General features: G+C 29.5%; 3 protein-coding genes across 3 annotated transcripts in view; 2 read left to right on the top strand and 1 right to left on the bottom strand.

Annotated features, from left to right (window-relative positions):
• The first annotated feature begins 1,331 nt into the window (after positions 1–1,331).
• LOC136081774 (uncharacterized) lies at positions 1,332–3,411 on the top strand. The gene is made up of 2 exons (XM_065799858.1): positions 1,332–1,533; positions 1,685–3,411. The coding sequence occupies exons 1-2, from the start codon at positions 1,358–1,360 to the stop codon at positions 2,637–2,639; spliced, it is 1,131 nt and encodes a 376-aa protein (XP_065655930.1). The 5' UTR covers positions 1,332–1,357; the 3' UTR covers positions 2,640–3,411.
• Positions 3,412–4,593: 1,182 nt separating this feature from the next.
• Positions 4,594–5,202, bottom strand: LOC136081328 (zinc finger MYM-type protein 1-like). Its single transcript, XM_065798638.1, has one exon. It carries the CDS (start codon positions 5,200–5,202, stop codon positions 4,594–4,596), a length of 609 nt encoding a protein of 202 aa, XP_065654710.1.
• Positions 5,203–20,301: 15,099 nt separating this feature from the next.
• Positions 20,302–21,278, top strand: part of LOC100208387 (ephrin type-B receptor 1-B-like) — a gene marked incomplete at its 5' end in the record, with an annotated part of 88,047 nt that continues 87,070 nt past the window's right edge. The window contains 1 exon segment of the mRNA NM_001309653.1: positions 20,302–21,051. Within this exon segment, the coding sequence (NP_001296582.1) occupies positions 20,302–21,051 (750 nt within the window).

Raw genomic sequence — 21,278 nt, forward strand, 5'->3', positions numbered from 1 at the left:
ACTATTCCTATTTTTAAAGAAAGGGAAAAATCTGAAATCAGTAATAATCGCTCCTTCTCTGTTCTCTCCACATTTTCGAAAATTCTGACAAACTTATCACAAAGCACCGCGGAAGACCATTTAATAGGAAGTTCTTACTCAGAGATGGGGTTTGAACCACGAATCTTACGTTTCTGCGGCTTCTGCAGCCGTGGTGCTCTACCACTGCGCAAATAAATACATATATATCACTATATGATCTACATATGCTGATTTGCAGGTCTAAAAGAGCTAAATTTGCAGACATAATGAAATAAAATTCATTGATAGGGGGTAGGGAGAGGGTACCACGCACTATTCGCGCCAGCCTTGGATGTACAGTGGCTTATAGTGATACATGAGGTCCCCTACCACTGCTTTCTTCTCCCGTCCGTTTAAAGCGGAAGAAAGTTACTTGATTTACGCGACGTTAAAACCATCTAGTTAAACCGAATACTTTTTAACGAAATGATAGTTTACTTGTCTTTTATGAATTTTAATCATTACTAAAACCCTTACCGAACTCTTATCCTCGGTCGATGTATTTACATTTAGTTCTTGGAACTCCTATTGACAGTCAATGTATTTATCCCAAATAATACACAAAACATTATCATATAAATTTATATATTTAAATCAACAAAATATTTGTGGTTGTTAAAATGTTTTGGTCTGCAAAAAAATTGGAGGTTGATATTTGAAAATGGAAACAACAAATTTAATTTAAATTCAATTTTTTTATTTAATTAAAATTTGTTTTAAAACACATTATGCTTTATTTAACGGCTTACTTTATAAAATACCTGAAAATTAAAATAGACGCATAGTAAAAAAAATAATAACGATTTATATAAGTTTATGAAAACAATTTATAAATATTTTCATATATTTAATAATAAACTTCATTACTTCATAACAATTCATTACTTCATTACAATAAATTTTTTGTCAATTAATGAAAAAAAGATTTTAAATCAAATAAAAAATAGAACTTAAGTAACTAAACTTTTCAATAAAAATGCATTGCTTTAAATAAATAAGGAATGCTTTTAAATATCAAAAAATAGCAAACTTCATGCATATTACAATTGAACCCGTCATTTCGAAAAGGGCACAAGTCACACTTTTTTCAAATTTCACTTTTTAATGCTATTTTTTTTATTAAAGTGTTTTACATATTTTCTTCTAAGGAGGCACATTTTCATATACCACAAGTCAACTTTAAATGAAAATGAAAATTAAAGTCTGATCAAAAATGGCACAAGTTCCGGACTTATGTCTTTTTCAAGTGAAACGAAGCGCGATGAAGTGACGTAATCTCACTTTATTTGTTACAAAAATGGAAAATCGTGAGCTTGCAGAAAATGCATATACATCTAGAAAAAGAGTGTCCGGTATAAGGAATAGTGAAAATTACAAACATGAAAAAATAAAAAAAGCCAAAATTGCAGGAGAAGCTTATAAAAACCACAAAGGAAATGATGTGGCACCAAGACAGACGGGTGCTTCTTGCAGGTTAGTTTTTTGTTCTATAATATATAATATATACTGTATTTGTTCTCAAATTTTTGTTTATTTACTCATGTTTTACCACCAATGATTGGAGGTAAAATATCTTGATATTTAATTATTGTAATATTACCTCAATAATTTTCTTTTTTTACAGATGTAGTTCAAAATGTATGGAGCTTGTATCTGAAGATGTTATGAAAAGTACAATTCAGTTTGTTAATAAATTTGATAGTAAAAATGCCCTAGACACGTACTTGCAGTCATTGATTGAAAAGAAAGAAATAGAGAGAAGACGGTTTAGATCTGAAAAACCTAAGAAAAAAGAATTTTCCTTTATTTATCACACTAACATTGAAGGTGTGAGAAAAAAAGTATGCAAGAAAGCTTTTTGCAGTATGCATGGAATTTCTATGAAACAAGTTAGACGTTTATGCATTTGCTTAAAAAAAAAAGAGCAGCCTATGGATCACAGAGGTAAATCCCAGGGATCACGATGCAAAGCATTACCTGGTGATACATTAACAAAAGTATGTGAGCATATTGAATCCTTTCCTATTAAATATGTGCACTACTATAGTAAAGATGCATCATCTTATTATTTGGATGAAAAACTCAATGTGAAAATTATGCACACATTATACGAACAAAAATATCCAGATCATCCTGTTAAATATAAGTTTTACCTTAAATATTTCCAAGAAAATTTTAGTTTATCCTTTGGTACAAAGCAAGTTGATGTTTTTGGACTGTGTGAAGAGTTAAAAATTAAACTAAAAAACCCACACCTTAATGACAATGCAAAAAGAATCTATCAAGCAAATATTGAGATCCACAAAAGACAAGCAAACAAATTTTACAAAAAAATACAGGAAGTTGAAACTAAGTGCAAAAATAATCCAAATGTGTATGGGATTGCATTTCATTTTATGCAAAATTTGCCACTTCCACATATCCCTGTCCAGGAAATATTTTACCTACGTCAACTATGGCTGTATGAGTTTTGCATATACGATTTTAAAACTGGTAAATCACTATTTTATTACCTTTGTGCTGGATTATATTTAAAAAAACATTGTCAACGAAGCCAAAGAACTGCACCTATTTTCTGATGGTTGTGCAGGCCAAAATAGAAATCATGCAATGATTTACATACTTTTATCACTGGTAGCTGAACTAGGCAGCAATATAAATGAGATACAATATTACATACCAAAAAGAGGTCACTCATTCTTGCCAAACGATAGAATGTTTGGAACAGCAAAGCGACATTCGAAAAAATGACCAGATTTACACACCAACAGAGTATGAAAATCTTATAGCTGCGGCAAATGAAAAATTTGAAATTAGAAGGCCTAAAACTGAAGATATTATTGATGTAAAAAAATGGTGGCCAAATTATTATAAGAAAGTTGTGTTATCTGTAGATTCCTATGGAAGAGGAGTAGCCAAGGACAAAAAAGTAACATTTGGTATTTCAAAAGTGTCACATTTCACGTTCTCTAAGACCACACCAGGTTTAGTGATAACACGTGAATCCATAGATTCCTTAGTCAGTTATAATTTCCAGCTATTACAAAGGATGGGTACAAGACCGACCTTACCATTAAGTAGTACTCCTGCATATGCTGGAAAATTGCCAATCAATGAAAAAAATATCAGATTTGAAAAAAATAGAAAAATATATTCCATATTCAATAGAAGAGTATAAAAACTTCTATACAGAGCTTTTTGCATGGCCAACAACTTCGACAAACAATGAATTCCAGGAAATAAGTGATGATTAACTAACAATAATTGTTTTAATGTAATAATAAATCATTACTATCTTGATAATCTTGTGATTTTTATATATAACAAAGTGTTCGTTTTGAAAAAGGCATAAGTCCATAAATTTAAATTAAAGATATATGTATTATATGTTGGTTTTTTATAATAAATAAAACTCTGAAAAATTTTGTATGCTTTTTTTTTATCTACTCATATATTTAGTTTCTTTAGCACCATAGACTTTTTCTCTAAAAAACTTATTTTTGTTGATCCTGAAAAGTTTGAATAAATGGACTTGTGCCCTTTTCGAAATGACGGGTTCAATTAACAACGATACAATTAACAACTCTCAGTAAATAATAAAAACAAAAGTGTCAATGAATAAATATCAACCTAACAAGACAAACTTAATATGGTCGTTCTTTGTTTAAAAAAATACATAGTTCTTTGTTTGATTTTGGTGTAGAAAGCTTTCGTGGTTTTTTATAAGCTGATAAAGGAAAGTATATTGTGATACACTCAATTTTAATTAAGTAATGCATTAAAGCATAAAAGTATTGAATTCACAATTTCAAAATACACGTTAATGTAAACAAGAGAGTTCTTTGGTTTCGAAGCACATTTAAAAAATGTCTAAAGATACTTTTCTTAAACTTCTAAATTCTGTTTCAAGTAGTTCTGTAACAAATTTTCCTAACATAACATATTTGTAACAAAAGTGTTTCTCTTAATGGCGTTTTAATGAGCTAGACTATTTCTTCACGTGCATAACTTGTGAAATCACGTGTATAACTTGTGAAATCACGTGTATAACTTGTGAAATCACGTGTATAACTTGTGAAATGCCTTGTGACGTGTTGATATTTTATGCCTAATTTCTGATTTTTTTTTCATGCATAATGCTGTATCCCAAAAATCCAAAACAAATTTTCTTTGTTTATCATTTAGATCTCTGAGGAAGCTTTTGATCATTATTGAACTTAAAATATATGCCCACACTTTTTAGATTAAAAGTTTTCCATTATGTGACTGCAAGTTTAATAAAATCACTAGTCTTGTTAACGTTGGAAAAATAGAAGTTTCAGGGTGATTAAGAAGAACATTGTAAGTATTATTAGAAAAAAAATTGCTTTTTGAGTCCATTATTTTGTATGTTTTTGATTATGCGGACAAAAGTCAAACAACAAAAAGCAGGGCCGTACCGAGCCAATTTTGCGCCTAGGGCAAAAAAAAAAAGAAAATTAAACGAAAAAAATGATTTTATAAGTAAAATTTGTCATTAAGGTTGCACAAAATTTAGTTCAATGTCACTTTTCTGGCTTTTCTTAAGACAAATTCACTAATGACATCATCAAAATCAATGTTGTGTGCCACTTCATTTTCAATTGAAATTATAGCTAAACTAAACAAACGTTCTTGGCCCATTGTTGACCTCATATAGTTTTTTATGAGCTTAAGTTTACTGAAACTTCTCTCACACGTAGCAACTGTGACTGGTATGGTGAGGAAGGTGCGAATAGCAATTGCCGTGCTGGGATAAGCATCGGTCAAAGAATATTTATGAATGAGCTGCAAAATGTCGATTGGGCTAGATTTTTCAAAGTTGTCCATCATTGCGGCAGCTTGATATTTAAAGCTTGCCATTTCTGACAGGAAATCGGAAGAATCTAAATCTGCCTTGTAAGTTTGAGATAAATTTACAGCTTTTTTCTTGAGTTTATCCACTGAACTTTTAGAGAGTGAATGCCCACTGAGGAAGTCAAAATCAGAGGATACAGCAGACATAGCCACTAACCGCCACTCAATTTGTGTAATAATACTGTCAAACACAAGTTTACACTGAGATCCGAATTCTGTTTCTGCTGTGAGAAGGTGAGAGTCATTTTCACCTTCATAAAGTGCCATCCGCTTCACTTTGCGCTTCCTCTTGATTGGAAAGCCACCATCAATTCCGCTCTGGTTAGCTTTTTTTGTGGCATCTTTGATAATGTTGTCCACCCCAACATCTCAAAGATTCTGAATGGAAGCCTTCAATCCTTTCATTTTTTTTGCGGCAATGTCAATTGAAATGGTTTTTGACTGAAGCAGTTTGTTTTCCGGGTCAATTAGAGAAAGAATTTGACACCAGAAATCCAACAAAAATAAAAAACTGAAATCAATTTGAATGAGAAGTTCTTTTGCACTGCTAACTGTGACAGCATTTGTCATGGGATTGTGGATAACGGATTCCAAAACTTGAAGAACGCCTTTGATTTGTCTGTGCAATGGTGTGATTGCTTCTTTTTTGGCAGATCATCTTGTGTCACTGTTTCCCTTTAATGAGATGGTCAACGTTTTCATCAGTTTTTTCCATCTTGACGTGGAGCTTGAAAAAAAGTTAAAGATGGCTTGAACCTTTCCAAAAAAATCTTAATCATATGTGGGGAAACCTCGGCAGCATGAACACCAATAAGATTTAAAGTGAAAGCTGCGCATGGAATAAACCTTGCTGACTCATTAAGAGAATGCATGTAAGCTTTGACGCCATTGTATTTTCCAGACATATTGGCTCCATTGTTATAGCCTTGGCCTCGGCAATTGGAAATGTTCAGACCATCCTTCTCCAATTTTTCAGTTATCTCTGTTGCAAGACCTTTTCCGGTTTTTTGGTGAGATTCAATGAAGTCCATTAAGCTTTTCTTAATTGTGCAGGTTTCATCACTGATGTGGACATACCTGATTATCTGAGTCATCTGCTCTTTGTGGGAGGCATCTGGAGTGCAGTCAAACAGAACAGAGTAGTATTTAGCTTCTTTGATGTTTGGCAAAATTTCGTTCCTGACTTTCTGCCCAAGTAACTCAATCAGTTCATTTTGAATTCGAGGAGAAAAGTAGGATGTTGTAGTTTTTTTTTCTTTAACGGACGCAATGTGTTCAGCCACTAAAGGATAATAATGGCTAATCAATTCAATAAGCTCAGAAAATGCCACTGTTTTGTTGACCGATGTCTTAAGTTGTTCCCCAAAGGACAAGATTGTTCTTGGCACAGAACAAAATTGCATCAACAATCACTTTCAAGATGTCTCTCCACTTTTTTATCTCTCCACTGATAACTTTCTGCAGATCAGAATCCAGGGTCTTTCCTTCCTTGATGTTTTTTTTAAGAGTTTTCCAATCAGAATAGCATCTTTGGTGTTCATTGCTGTTTTCATGCTCAGGAATTCTTGGGTTTAGTTTTTTCCAGTCACAAAACCCTTTGGAAATTTCTGAGAAATTATTGGTTTTTGTTGTTGAAAGTAACAAACAGCAAAAACAAAATAAAGAATCTTTTTTGTGACTGTACAGCAGCCAAGTGCAAACAAATTTTTTACCATTGGGATGAATTTTTTCATACTATTTTGAGCTGAAGTGTCGCATTCTGTTGCAAAATTACGCAGCGTGTTTGGGAAAAATTCTCTTCTGTCTTGCTCTGGTCCATGCTCAATCAAAAAGGATCTTGTTTTGTCCGTTATTTTAGACCATGTTGCTGGATCCCTGTGTTGAAAATTTTCTTCCGAGGCCTCTGGAATTTCTGAGATTTCTGAATGAAGTTCATTCTTGTCCATTTCAGCTGGGCCTGAAAGCTGGGCATTTCCATCTTCCCTTGTTGGTTCTGACTCAGTTGTGCAAAATTCTTCTTAACTTTGGCTGATGAAAATCTCCTCTTCAATTGATTCCAAATAATGATCTGAACTTAAGTCAATTATAGGATCTGTTGAATTGTCATTAACTTCAATACAAATTTCCTCTGAAATAATTTATTTTTCCACTAAGTTTGTTACAAACCACTTTTTGAAACAGTTTTGTAGTTTCTCGTCACTTTCTTGGCGCTGTTTTCTTTTCTTCTTAAATTCAGAACCAGATAATTTTATGGTTCAATTTATAATAGAATCATAATGTTCAAAAGTTATCAAAGGTATGTTAGTGTTAAAGGGCGCTCTTTTGTTCAGTAAATGAGCTTTAAAATTTAGGAGTATGTGTCAAGAGGCGGAATTTTAATTAATTTTTTTATCAACAGCAGTGAAATCGTGAAAATTTGTTTCATAAACGGATTATTGTTTTTTTAATTTATTAAAATTTGCGCCCTCCCAATTTTGGCGCCTCAGGCCGCGGCCCGGCTGGCCCCCCTCCTTGGTACGGTCCTGCAAAAGAGTTCTATTTAGGTAAAGATTTGTTGTTATTTGGACATCAAGTTTATATCAAAGGATTGCTGATCCATTTTTCTAATATATTCTCTCAACTTTCAAAACCTTTTTTCTTACTACCTGCCAAATTTCATTGAAAAAAAAAGCATACTCAGACACGTTAATACTATACTCCAACTATTTAAACTTTACTGTTATTTGGACATCAAATATATATCAAAGGAATGCTGGTTCATTTTTCTAATATATTCTCTCACCTTTAGAAACCTTTTTTCTTACTACGTGCCTGATTTCATTGGGAAAAAAGCATACGATCGAATGTACGAGTAATAACAATAATGATGTTGGATATAGATTATTTAATAGTACTAAATAGTTGTAATGTAGTTAACAATTGTAATGTCATTATATTTACCATTATTTAAATATATTATTTTTTTCTTTATAAAAATTAAACTTTTTTTTTCTGCTATCATGGGGCCAAAATCGAAGTTTTTGTTTTATGGTGAATGCAAAAAGTATTTAACTGCTAATTTTGAATTGTCGCAAAAAGGCATTGAATCTAAAACAGAGTGTAAATCAGTTTGTAGAAATGGACATTTTTATTACTTACAAAAAATAGTGATTCGTTTCTCAAAACATCTCAACAAGTCACTAAACATTTAAAAATAGAAACATATAAAAATCAGGTTAGGAGTCTCATAAATAAATCATTGAATTGGGCTAGAAACTTTAACAGGGCTGAGGGAAGTAAGCGTTTTTTGGAATTTTTCAATAAACCTTTTTTCACCCATATATCAAGTTTTCCTAATATTGTATTATCATCAAGCTCCTCAGATGTTTCATATACCAATCCAAATGTTTTATCTCCTTTAACTAGTGGACATCAACATCTGCAGGTTATAGCGAATGAGATATAACTAAACATATATTTTAAACATATATTTTAACTAAACATATAAGGCAACTTAAAACTAAGCATAATGCTGCTATTTTGACTAGTAACAGGGTAATTGCTAGTTTGGAGAATGATTTGCTCCAAATTAAGGAGGATAGAAATGTAATTATGCCAGAAGATGAAAAAACATATTCATTACAAATAAGAATAATAATTTATAATATGTTGTTGTGTAATATACCAACTGGTAACATTCCATATCTTATGAGCAAAATAGGGCATTATATGGGTGTTATTTTTAATAATATTCCTCATATAAGTACTGTTGAGCAAAGAGCTCGTGAACTTGGCAGTATTTCAGATTTGCAAGTAGCAGAGTGGACTATGCATAATAATAATCCTACTCTTGAGTTTGATGCTACAACACAAAGAAAGTGCGCACATTAATAGCATTAACTTAACACCTAATTATAAATGTCTTGTGTTTGCTCTAAATCAGTTACCAGGAGGAACAGCATTTGATTATGAAAGTCGTATATGCCCTTGAATTGATTATATTGCATTTGTTTATTCAAATTTTTACCAAAGTAGCTTTGATGAATGTCGTAACTTGATTATTGAAAATATATCTAACACAATGTCAGACAGAGTTGCATTCAACCATCTTACAATAAGCAATGTTTGTGTAACCTGGGGCAAGAATTTGAATGAACTGTCATTTGCATCCTCTTGACACAATTCCAGTTTCATGTCTCTCAGCATAACAGTCTCTTGAGTGTGAGAGTTGTTAATTATTTGAAAATGATCGTATGGCAGTTAAAATTGTTTTAGCCATGAACAAAATGAGGTTTATAGACGTCAAAGACTTGCTTCGTAAAAATGAAAGTGATCCAAAAGGATTTGTAAATTGTTTAGATGAAAACGATCTACTACGAAGTGTTATTCCTAGATATCGTGGGAATCGGCTCATATTCTTTTTCATACTTGTTTCATTTTTAAGAAGCATTACAGTGAGTTTAAACATTTCCTCATTGTTGGAACAGTAAAGCGTAAAAGTTTGCAAGCAATTCTAAGAGGGGCATTTTGCAACAAAACTGCCATAAAAGAAATGTGCGTACTTGCATTGTTTGGAAAACTCCCTACTGAGTCTTGAATGAAAAGTTTTATGTTTTAGCTGAGGATGCAACTTTTGATATGCTTCTGGTAGTCAGCGAAAAAAGTTTTGCTAATAATTACAAATTGTAAATCTAATCCAGCTTTGCTCAGTTTTGCAGAAGAACAGATTTTTTGGGGAATACTCTTGCCCTCTAACATTTTAAAATCAATATATGCTCCATTGCTAACCACTAACACTCATATTAGCTTCATTGATAACCAGCTAAAAAAAATGACTTCTGCTTGTCTTGATGCTGTGCAAGTTGTCTTGAAGCGACAGTATAAAAGGTATTTCTTACTTTCTATTACAGAGACACTAAAGGAGGTAAGAGATGCAAAAAGGAGGAATTTGGTAGATATATCTTAATGATGTTGTAAATTTGTTTTTTCAAATGGTTTTTTACTAAATAAACACTATTTTTTATAATTTTTATTAAACTTATTTCATATTAAAAATTTTAAAAATTAAAATTTACCAGCTTCATCCACGTCATCACTGCCATCTGGCACCCAGAGTGAAAACCAAGACCTCCTTGGTAAGTCTTTTACTGTGTTTTAATTTTTGTTTTTCATTTTTCAAACACTAATTTAATTTATTTTTTTTTAATATAGGCTTGTCTAGGAGTGATTTCTTAGTTTGGCGCCGAAGCCACCCTGGGCCCAAATCAAAAAGGGCCATCCGCATATGCCCAGAATGGGGGTAAAGACCTGCCTCAATTTAAATACAAACCTCCTGGTGGCAGAAGGGATAACAGAGGATTCAGGAATGTAGCTATTAACAATTATAAATATACTTATTAATAAGTTTATATAGGTTCATTTAGCTGATTCTATATACACTTATTGATAGGTGTATGTATAGTATGTATTAGAGTGGTTCAAAAAATAACTTTTTTAAAAACAGTCTGCTGCATTTAACTAAATGTATTCTATATAATACAAAAACACTGGGTTTAAAATTTTTTTGAATAAAAAATGTTTTTTGGGGTGCCTCAAGACCGTTAAAAATTTGACAGGTCCCTATCATCTAAAGTATGTCAACCTGGTACTCAAAAGAAGCGAAATTATGTAAAAACTTCAAAAATAATAATCAATTTACATAAATTTTTTTTAAGATATAATCGCCTAAAAACTATTGTTTTTAAGATAAAAATAAAAAAAGTCAATATTTTTAAGTTTTTTTAATATAATTTTTTTATACAAGTTTTTTTTATGTAAATCGATTATTATTTTTGAAGTTTTTATATAATTTCGTTTCTTTTGAGTACCAGGGTGACATACTTTTTCACCTTTAAAATACTGAATTAAAAACCTTTCTAATGATATATAACAATCTAGTGTTTAATTAATTTAAAAACTTCATGTCATGCACCTAATATAATTGCCTTTGCTTTGCTATTTGACTCTTTTACTGATTCTAAAATTAAATGAACATGATCAAATAAAAATTACAAATTTATTTGTTTACAAGTTTTCACAACATTTTCAAAAGAAATTTAGAACCATCAAACATAACTTGTATCACAAATTATCATAACATCAAAAACATTTTTCGAAAGAGAATTTATATCATTAGTTTTCCAAAAAAGCAACTTCCTGATACAATAACTTTTTGTAACATACACCTTGTCACAAAGAATAATAGTTCCTATTTACAATTTCAGAATAAACTCCGAAGAACTCAGATATATATCTAATTGGTTCAAGTGTATTAATTTAACCTTGAATATTAATAAAACAAAATGGGTTTTATTTTATTCGAATACAAATAAGCGATTCTCCCATCAAAATTACCTCAAATCTTTATCGATCAAAAGGAAATAAAAAAGAGATTTTGTTACAAAATGTTGCAATGTCTTTATCTCCGTCAGAAACGCGCGATCCGTATAACCAATTTTGCAAATCGCTTCTCTCATTCGAAGCATTATTTTACTGAAATGAGAATTCTGAATATATACGAGTCAAATGTATTTAATATTTTATATTTTGTATATATGTGGATAAATAACTTATCCTTACCCGTCTTCAAAGATCTTTTTCCTTTTAAACCAATCAGTAAATATATTTTGAGAAATAATGACTTTTTAAATAAACCTTTTTATCAAACAAACTTTAATCAACTTTGTATTACCTATCGAGCGCCTTTGGAATAAAATTGTTTTGCCGATTTTAATTTCGAAGTGCTGTAAACTGGGGTTACTTTGAATAGCGGGGTAACTGAATACAAATCTTTTTTTTTTCAAGTTGTAATTGTCGCAAGAATTTATATGAAATTGTCCAAACATCAAAATCTTAAAAATAGTTTATATTTTGATTATTTAAAGTTTTACTTTGTTTATTGGTTATTATTGTTCCTCAAAAAATGAATTAAATATTTCAAATATTTTATCAAAAAAATTAGTCAGAAAACTTTGTACACTGCCTCAGCTAGTGTAGTAGCTTGTCGTCTTAGTTGCATAATTTTTGTTTATGAATTTATTAAGCATATAAAATCTAAAGAAGTTTGTTTTTAATATTATAATATTGTTCAAACACATATATATACATATATTATATATATATATATATGTGTTTGTGTGTATATATATAAATGCATACATATATTTGTGTGTGTGTGTGTGTGTGTGTGTGTGTGTAAATGTATATATGTGTGTGTGTCTATATATATATATATATATATATATATATATATATATATATATATATATATATATATATATATATATATATATATATATATATATATATATATATATATATTAGGGGTTTCAAAAAAAGTGAATTTTCAAATCTAAAAAACCATACCCCCTAAATTTGGGGCAAATGTATAAAAAATGAGCCTCGCAAAGTTTGAGCGCTGTCCGATCACTTTCCCCCCCCCCCCTCAAGTTAAAAATTTAGGGGAAAATTGACCGAAAAGTGGTAATTTTCGGGCGCCTTGAGGGAGGGGTAATGTTTTTTTTTTCAAATTTTTTTTTTCTGCTATATGTATATAGGCCTATATTTTTGTTTAAAAATATATGGTTTTTTTTTTACTTCTCAAGAGGCTATGTTTGGTGGTTTTGAAAATCATGAAAATCAGAATTTTTGTAGCTAAAGTTAGTTATATATATATATATATATATATATATATATATATATATATATATATATATATATATATATATATATATATATATATTATATATATATATTTATAAGCCTTGTGTGTATTAACATATACACACAAGGCCTCTCTAACTATTCCCAAGACATACCAGAGGGAGCAACCAACTTCATTTTGCCAGAAAGAATGAACAGTTGTTGGTTGTGACCTCAGCAATGTTGTTTATCTACATTGAAAAAAACACTATTTATCTATATTGAAAAATCAAAATGAGCAAGAATAAATAAAATTATAAATTTAAATTCAAGTTTTATAACAGAAAAAAAATTTACAAATCTAATAATAATCAAGTTTAACTCTTTATCTTTTTTCGCATCACACCAAGTCCATCATTAAACTTAATCTTTGAAATTGTACCGGATTTTTGTTCTTGTGATCTGAATACAGATCGAACTTTGTCCACAGTTAGCAATCTGTTGTGCTTTTTAGTTTCATCAGAATATCTATGAATATACTGCCCCATCATACCTATTGACCGTTCTGAATGGTCATTTACAAAAATCAAAGTTTCCACATATTTTTGAAAACTTTTGAAGCATGACTGAGTATGCCAATAGTTTGGTGGAAGTGAAAGCCAGTCTTGAACTCGTTGCTTATCAAACCCAATCATGTCAAAAATCAGGTAAGAAAAAAAATCAACCAAGGCAGACAAGGATGGTGGTTTTTTCCTAATTTTTCTATTCATTTTATAAATTTCCTTGATATCTTTATTCTCAGGATTATAATAGTCAGAGCTAGGCATATCATTGCTGATGCAATTTTTGCCTTCTCCTCTGATGCTAACTCATCATCTAGCAAAGCTAAAGGTATCATTGTTGAATCCAAATACCAACAGTGTTTATACTGAGACTCTAATACAGCATCGACAGCTATTGGGTTTGTACATACCTTCTTGTACAGATGCATTTGATGTATGGCTGTAATGTCAAGAAAAGGAGCTTTGATGACATCCTCAGATTGGAGATACCATTTTGCATAAAAGCAAACAATAAATTCTGTAATAAGCTTAATTTCAGTTTTCAGTTTATCATTTTCCTGAACAAACGTAAGTTGATTGAATAAAAGCCGAAGCTTTAGATAATAAATTGCTTTTCCTAAAAATCTTGCATGATGAATAACACCAGATATTCTTGCTTTATATGTTATAGGGGATAAGTACGTGACAACTAATTCTGCAAGCTCACTTCTATCATCTCTTATAATACCTGGTTTACTAACGTATGCTTTGCAAAATGTTAATGACTTCATAGCTGCCTTTTCTAAAAAACTGCTTTTAACCTTATTCCAATCAAACCGTAACAGTAGAACTGAATTATAGTTAAAATTAGGTTCTTCAAAAATATTTTCAAGCTTTTTGTAAAGTAACAGAAACACCAAAGATTAAATGATAAAACTCAAAGTTTGTAAAAGACGCACATGTAAACTTACCAGGTTCTCTAACTAAAACTCCAGATAAGTCAATATGTTGTGATAGAGAGATTTTTTGCAAGCAATACTTTACAAATTGCCGTGGTCTATTATGCAAAAAAGATGGAAGGTAAGAACTATACTGACGATAGTTTCCACTAGATCTTGTATTAGTTTCACAGTACCTAGATAGATAAATATTATTTGTAATTTCTGCCAATACAACTTTATTAGTCATTACAGTCACAAAATCAATTCCTATATCAACAGATGGATTAAATATTATTATTTTATATTGAATATAAAGTATGTATATAACAGTGATCTTCCTAATTATTGCATGAATTATAAAATACATATTTCAGTGAAAAAAGTAATTGTAAAATTTAAATAGTAAAAAAGGTACCGACAAAATAGTAAACAACGAATTAATAATAAAATTAATTGATTCAAAAGTCATGTATTAGGAGAATAAAAGAATAAAAAGAAAAAAAAACAAAAACTTATTGTATAAACCTGAAAAATATTCTTCGATAAGTACCGTTAGCATTGAAGATAAGGATGAATTTTGCTGCTTTTTTAAGTAGGTATTTTAAACGTTTCATTTTGCAGTTCAACGCCATTGTTTGTATTAATACTAACCATTAATCTATCTTTACGATAAAAAAATGCCCATCTCTAATAACACAAGTAAATCCAAGTAAATGTTTTATAGTTTATATATTATTATCTTCTTTTTTTTTTAAGAATCTTATCTTCCCTTTCAACCCCCAGCTCGTATTATTACTTACAATTAATCTTTACAACAAATATATGGCATATATGTAAAGTTAGTAGGGTGAAATGTTTGGTTAAATTGAAAGAAAAAAGAAAAAAAAAAAAAGTGAAATTATAGGGGAAGGGGGAAAGTAGAAATCACGACGTAATAATTTTTATGAGCTGGTATTAAAACTAATCGAGATCTTGGCTTCAAAATATTTAGCTTTATTTTTCTCAACCAATATGCTGGTTAAGGAAATTTAATCTCAGATAAGATAGTATAAAGAAAAGTGCGTAGCAAAAATTTTAAGTTTCAGAGTTATTTATTTATTTAAAAAGTTATTTAAAATAAAAATTTTTTAGACTAGCTGCTACTTTCACTATAACTTACTAAATAACACATAATCAAATATTCTATAATAAATTACATCAAAAAGACTCAGACTCATAACCTGAATGCTCTAACTGATATGCCACACTTACAAAATACAACTGCATTATTTTGTAAGTCTAGTATAAAGATAATTACAGATGTCTATGTGATTATAATATATTACATAAATGTTAAAACTATTGAGTTTTGATTCCTTCTTAAATATATATATATAAAAAAATTATTTTTACTACAAAGTAGTTTTTTCAACAAACAGCACCTTTTAGTAAATTATTTAATAATATATAAATTTATAGTCAATAAACTATATCAAAAAACCTTTCTTTTCCTCTTGTGTTTTAGGTTTCTCCCACCTAAAACACAAGAGGAAAAAAACGCGCTTTCCTGCAACTCTTGCTATGACATATCAAGATGCCCCTTTATTCAAAGTTTGAAATAACCTTTAAAGTTTCGTTTCATACTTCCGGTGCGAGATACGACATAATGCACTGTGTGCAACAACTCATGCTCTTTAATTATAGCACAAACATCTGGATATTTTGGTAAAATGTGTTTTTCAACAGCTACAGTCAAATTGGGTGTCCCTACAAATATTTTGAAATAAAATATTTTGTTAAAAAGTTATAAAGAAAAGTTCTTTACAGTGTTTACGGCATCACATTGTTTCCAACTTTTCCTGGTCACCCTTCGGGTGAATGAAATATTGTTTATGTCCTAATAGGGCCTTACACTAACATTATTATTAGTCAGACATTTTAATTAAAACATGGTTCAAAATGCAACTACGATATTTTAAAAAACCTCTAAAAGGTTTATTATTATTTGTTTTTTTACATCTTATAAATATTAGAGTTGGAAGTTACTGGAATAAGAAAGTTAAAGTTTATAGATCAATAAAACGATTATCATAAGATTAAAAAGATTGCAAATGAAATCACCCAGAAATACAAGATGAAGGAAGCGAATTCAAAAGTAATGGTGTTCAAGGAAAAAAATTTTAATTGGCGGCACAAGGGACACTAGGACTTTAGAGCAGCGATCATTGTAGCATTTATAGAAAAAGAGAAAGAGAAGCAACAATACAACAACTTGTGAATGGCTTGGTGGTGGGCTTGGTGAATTTGGTGAAATGCTTGGTGGTCTAACTATTTTTACAATTTTACAATAACTAATAATAATAACAATCAATCTATTTACTTTAACTGGTCAAGGGATTCTAAATATACAGATACAGTAGCATAATATAATCAAGAGTGGAAAACATATGTTTAGTATAAATACCATGGATATAGTGAAAGCTGCAGATAAACATAATGCATTTTTAATCCAAAGTATCATAGAAATTGAAACTTTAATTCAAATTAATATAAATTATAATGCACTGGAAAATTCATCACTAATTGATACTCCTGATTTTAGTGAACTTGTTCATTTAAGTATACATGACTTAAATGATTTAGTAAAACAAATACAAATATACTTTAAATCAAACATTAGCATGTTAAAGGTTGGTTATATTTAATAACTGATGTGTATATACAAAAAAAAAAAAAATTAAAGTGTGATACAGCTCACATGTTATATTATCTTCAAATAATTATTTTAATCATTTTGAAAATAATTAACTTATTGATAAAAACCCAAAATTTTGTAATTTTCTTTTAAACAGAAAAAATCAACAATCATTCCAATTCCAAATTTAATGTCATTAAAGTTACCCCAAGATCTAAGACCAAATAATATGCTTCCTACTTATGAAAAATCCACAAAAACTGCAGTTCACAACTTTTCCACAAAAACTGAATCATCTGTCCAATTCAGTTTTTGTGGAAAACTCAAGTATTCAAATTAAAAGGTCAAGAATCTAGTGAACTGGTTTGTGATATAGAGGTTCCGTATGGTAGCGTACTTGAACCTCTTTTGTTTAATATTTACATAAACAATATTGCATCAAAAATTAAATACTTTTTTGTAAACTTGTTTGCTGATGATACATTGGTTTGTATTGAGGGTACAAACTTTAAAGAAACTATTTTTCAATTAAACCAAGACTTAAAAATACTCTGTAAATAGGTAAGCAGCATGAAAAATTTAAATTGATCAAATACTAAAATATTATATATCATTTGAAAGCCCTTTAATACAGCATTTAAATGGTGAAAAAATTGAACAATTCAACAAAACGTTATTCCTTCCTAGATGGTAAAACTTGAAAAACCTACTGTAAATGGAGGTTGAAGAAATCAAAACAATTACATAAAAGTGATATTGGATACTGTAGTGATTGAGTTTGGTGAAATATTGTAGCAATATTATTAAATACCAACTTAATTTTACTGAATATATCAAACATACCTCAAATAAAATTGCAAAGAAAACTGGATATCTTGGTAAGCAAATATTTAATTCAATGGGCCAAAAAGATAACCTTTCAAACTATTATTACTCCCCACTATGAATATTACACTTCTAATTTTCTTAATATTAAACTTAAGTATTTTAGAAAAACTGCAAAACGAAGCAATGAGAATTATATTAGAATGTGACTGGTCAACTCACAAAATAGAAATGCTGAAATTAATCACTGTATAAATAGAATAGTTGTTAAATCACTGTTTCATTCATAATGTCACACCAACTGAAAATGAAATATTTAAGCCGCTCTATTTAAAAAATTGGGAGTTACATCCATATAACACTAGACAAGATAGTTGTTTTCATAGAAGTAGCCAATCTATTAGACCAGGTCAGAAGTCATTAATAATGACTTAATGCTAGTTTAGTCACTTAATGCTACTTTAGTAACTTTACAAAATAAATAAATAAAATAAAGTTACTAAAGTAGCATTAAGTTGCTAAATAAATAAATAAAAAGATCTTATTCTAAATTATTAGTAATCTAGATAAATAGAAAATATAATTAGAAAAATAAATCTTATCCAATGAGTGTTGTAAATCATGGGAACAATTGCCATCATCCATTTTACAATATAAGTAAACTAATTTACAATTTTTGGATTTTTAATTTTTTTTTTTTTTTTTTCTTTTATTATAAAATAATAAATATTTACAATTTTTTAATAACATTAACTAAGGTTTTATGTTTTTACAATATATGTTTTTACAATTTTTAACAAATATATACATTTTCTGTTTTGTAAATTATATTACATAATTTTTGTATTTTTAATTTATTATTTTTTTGTGTTTTTTGATTTTATATTTTTTTGTGTTTTTTGGTTTCATATTTTTTTTGTTTTTTTATTTATTTGCCGTTGTGCGGAAAGAAATCGAGAGTTTAGATTAAGTTTAAAAAAAGAAGAAATTTTAAAATAAGTTAAGGAAAGGTTCATAAGGTAAAATGAATGATTTATATGTAAAAAAATTAAAGAAGGAATTACAGGACTTTTTAATAAACATTACGTTACAAACACTATAGATAAAAAAATTTATGTGTTAAAATAATATTTCATAAAATAAGGGCTGGCAGTGATTTGGTTATTTTATATAATAATAAGTTTGTTGTATAACATAAAAAAAAATTGCAAGAGGGAAGTCTTTACTAAACATACAACGAGGCGTTGTTTTAATTTAGCTCATATGTTTAGTTTCAGACTTCCATTATCTACTTGACAGAAAACATTTTTAATACAAAAATACTCACAGAAAATGTCCGTTGTATTTCTACGGACATGATAATTATATTTTAAGGTAATAATATTCCTGATGTTCCTGATTATTACCCTGATCACTGCCATTGGGTCAATTTTTTTGTTGCTAAACATGTGGTGGCATCTACTGTTCCATATTGCACTCATGATGGTTTGAGTGAGTCAACAGCAGCTGCGAAGTGGGGTTTTTCACCGATAAATTCGCTGTTTCAATCGAGAAAATCGAATTTATCGGAGAAAAGTTGTTTCGGGATGTCAAGGAGTTATATACATATTTAAAATACTCCCAAATTTTAACAGAAGGAGGACAGTAGGCAAAGATATGCATGTTGTCCTCGATTTTACCACAAGTTTTGCATTTGTTATTTTTGACGATCTGTTGCCTTGTGCTTTTGGCTAGCAAGGCCGCAGAAGGTAAACTGTTGTGTAAAAAACGAATGAGGATGTTTTGAGTCGGTATAAACATAAAAACAAATAATTCCTGATGATACAGAAGTTCGGCACTCTTTTGTACCTAGGGACATATAAACTAAGAAATATTTTATTAAATACATTATAAGGGCGAAATTAAAAAAGAAAAATGTTTAAAAACTTACGTAAAAGGGTTGTAAAATCAATTTTAATCACCACTTTGCAACGCTTCACACCAACACGATGACATTTCGGCTGTCAACTGACCTCAAGAGGTTGAGTGTTGCCACATGCAAAAAATATTATGCTCTCATACAAAATTCTAAAAATATTTTAGTGTCCCTAGGTACATGGCATCCCTAGGAGAACCAGTCTCCCCTACTAACACTTTGGATCATCCTAAAGAACGTTAACCCAAAATATGCATTAAACTGGGGGCCACTGTAAAATAAAGCTGTTAAATGCACTTTATAAACCGTTATTAATAAGTTTCTTTGAACGTGTAAATGCCAATTTAACAACTTTTTAGTAAAACTAAGTTTATACAAACTTACTTGGCAATAAATTTATTGAATCTTTAAGCTGAGTATCTGTCACTAGTCAAATCTAGGTCGTTGATAAACAGCTGTTAATCTGTTAGTATAAAGATTGCCACGACCTAACCATAATAGAAACATAATTTTAATTTAGCAAATTTTTAAAGATGTACTTAATACAAACATATCATTTAGCGAACATTCAAACATATCATTTAGCGAACATATCATTAGCAAACATATCATTTAGCGAACTTAATACAAACATATCATTTAGCGAACTTGTAAAGATGACTTGATTAAAGTCTTACATCTCAAATTTGCTAAATTTAAAACCCAAGTGTTAATTTAAAAGCATATGAATCATGATATAGAATTTATAATTAAAAAATTTAATTTTTTTGTTTAATTTACAGAAAACCAACATGACAAATAAATGTTACGTGTTAATAAACTTGGTTTTTAGTTTTTGCTGTGCAACTAACTATAATGGAGAAATAGTTCATTTAATAGATAGTAATAGTAACAGTGGACTATCTAGCGAATGGACCAATATACCAAAGTATTTAAAATATAGTTGCATTGATGAATGGAATCTCAACTATTTAGAGTATTGTTTTGAAGGCGATTCATTAAATCCGCAGAACTATTGTGTTTTGGAATCTTCTATTCATAATCTGAATAATGTCAGCAATGTTTTCATTAATATCACTATAAGAACAAAAACATGCCAATATCGAAATTCTACAGAACCCAACTGCTACAATTTTCTTAATTTGTCAATAAGTACTGGAGAAAATGAAGTTATGCAAGTTAGTTTACCTAGTATTACTGTTCCAGTAGAATACCAAGATAAACATTGGTTCAGCAATGATTTAATTGTTTCTAATGTTGTAAATAAAAGTACAATCCAATTAAAGTTTATTTCTCATAATTATTGTGGAGTTCTTCTTAATGTGTCTGTTTTTTATTATAAGTGTCCAAATAAAACAATTCAATTGGTTAGTTTTCCAAATAGTCCAGTACCAAGTTCGATTAACTCTCCATTAAAAGTAAAAGGTGCTTGTTCAAAAAATGCTGTTACTTATGGGACTATAAACCCTTACATAGATTGTTATTCTAATGGTAGTTATATTTTGTTTGGCGAATGTTGGTGCAAAGAAGGCTATGAAAAAAATAATTTCAATTGTGAAGGTTTGTATTATAATAATAACCAAAAGAAACTTAAAATTACCTTAAATATTTTTATAAAAACTGTTTATACAGGATCTCAGTTTAAAATCTGCATATCTAAATATCTCAGTTGCAACTATCAATTAATTTGGTTGAGATTTTTATATAAACAATGTATTTGATGCATAGTGTATATTTAAGTTTTAGAATGTCAGTGTAAAATTATGACTAAAAATAAATTTAAGTGG

Source organism: Hydra vulgaris, chromosome 06 (assembly GCF_038396675.1).
Source record: "Hydra vulgaris chromosome 06, alternate assembly HydraT2T_AEP".
NCBI classification, from domain to species: domain Eukaryota; kingdom Metazoa; phylum Cnidaria; class Hydrozoa; order Anthoathecata; family Hydridae; genus Hydra; species Hydra vulgaris.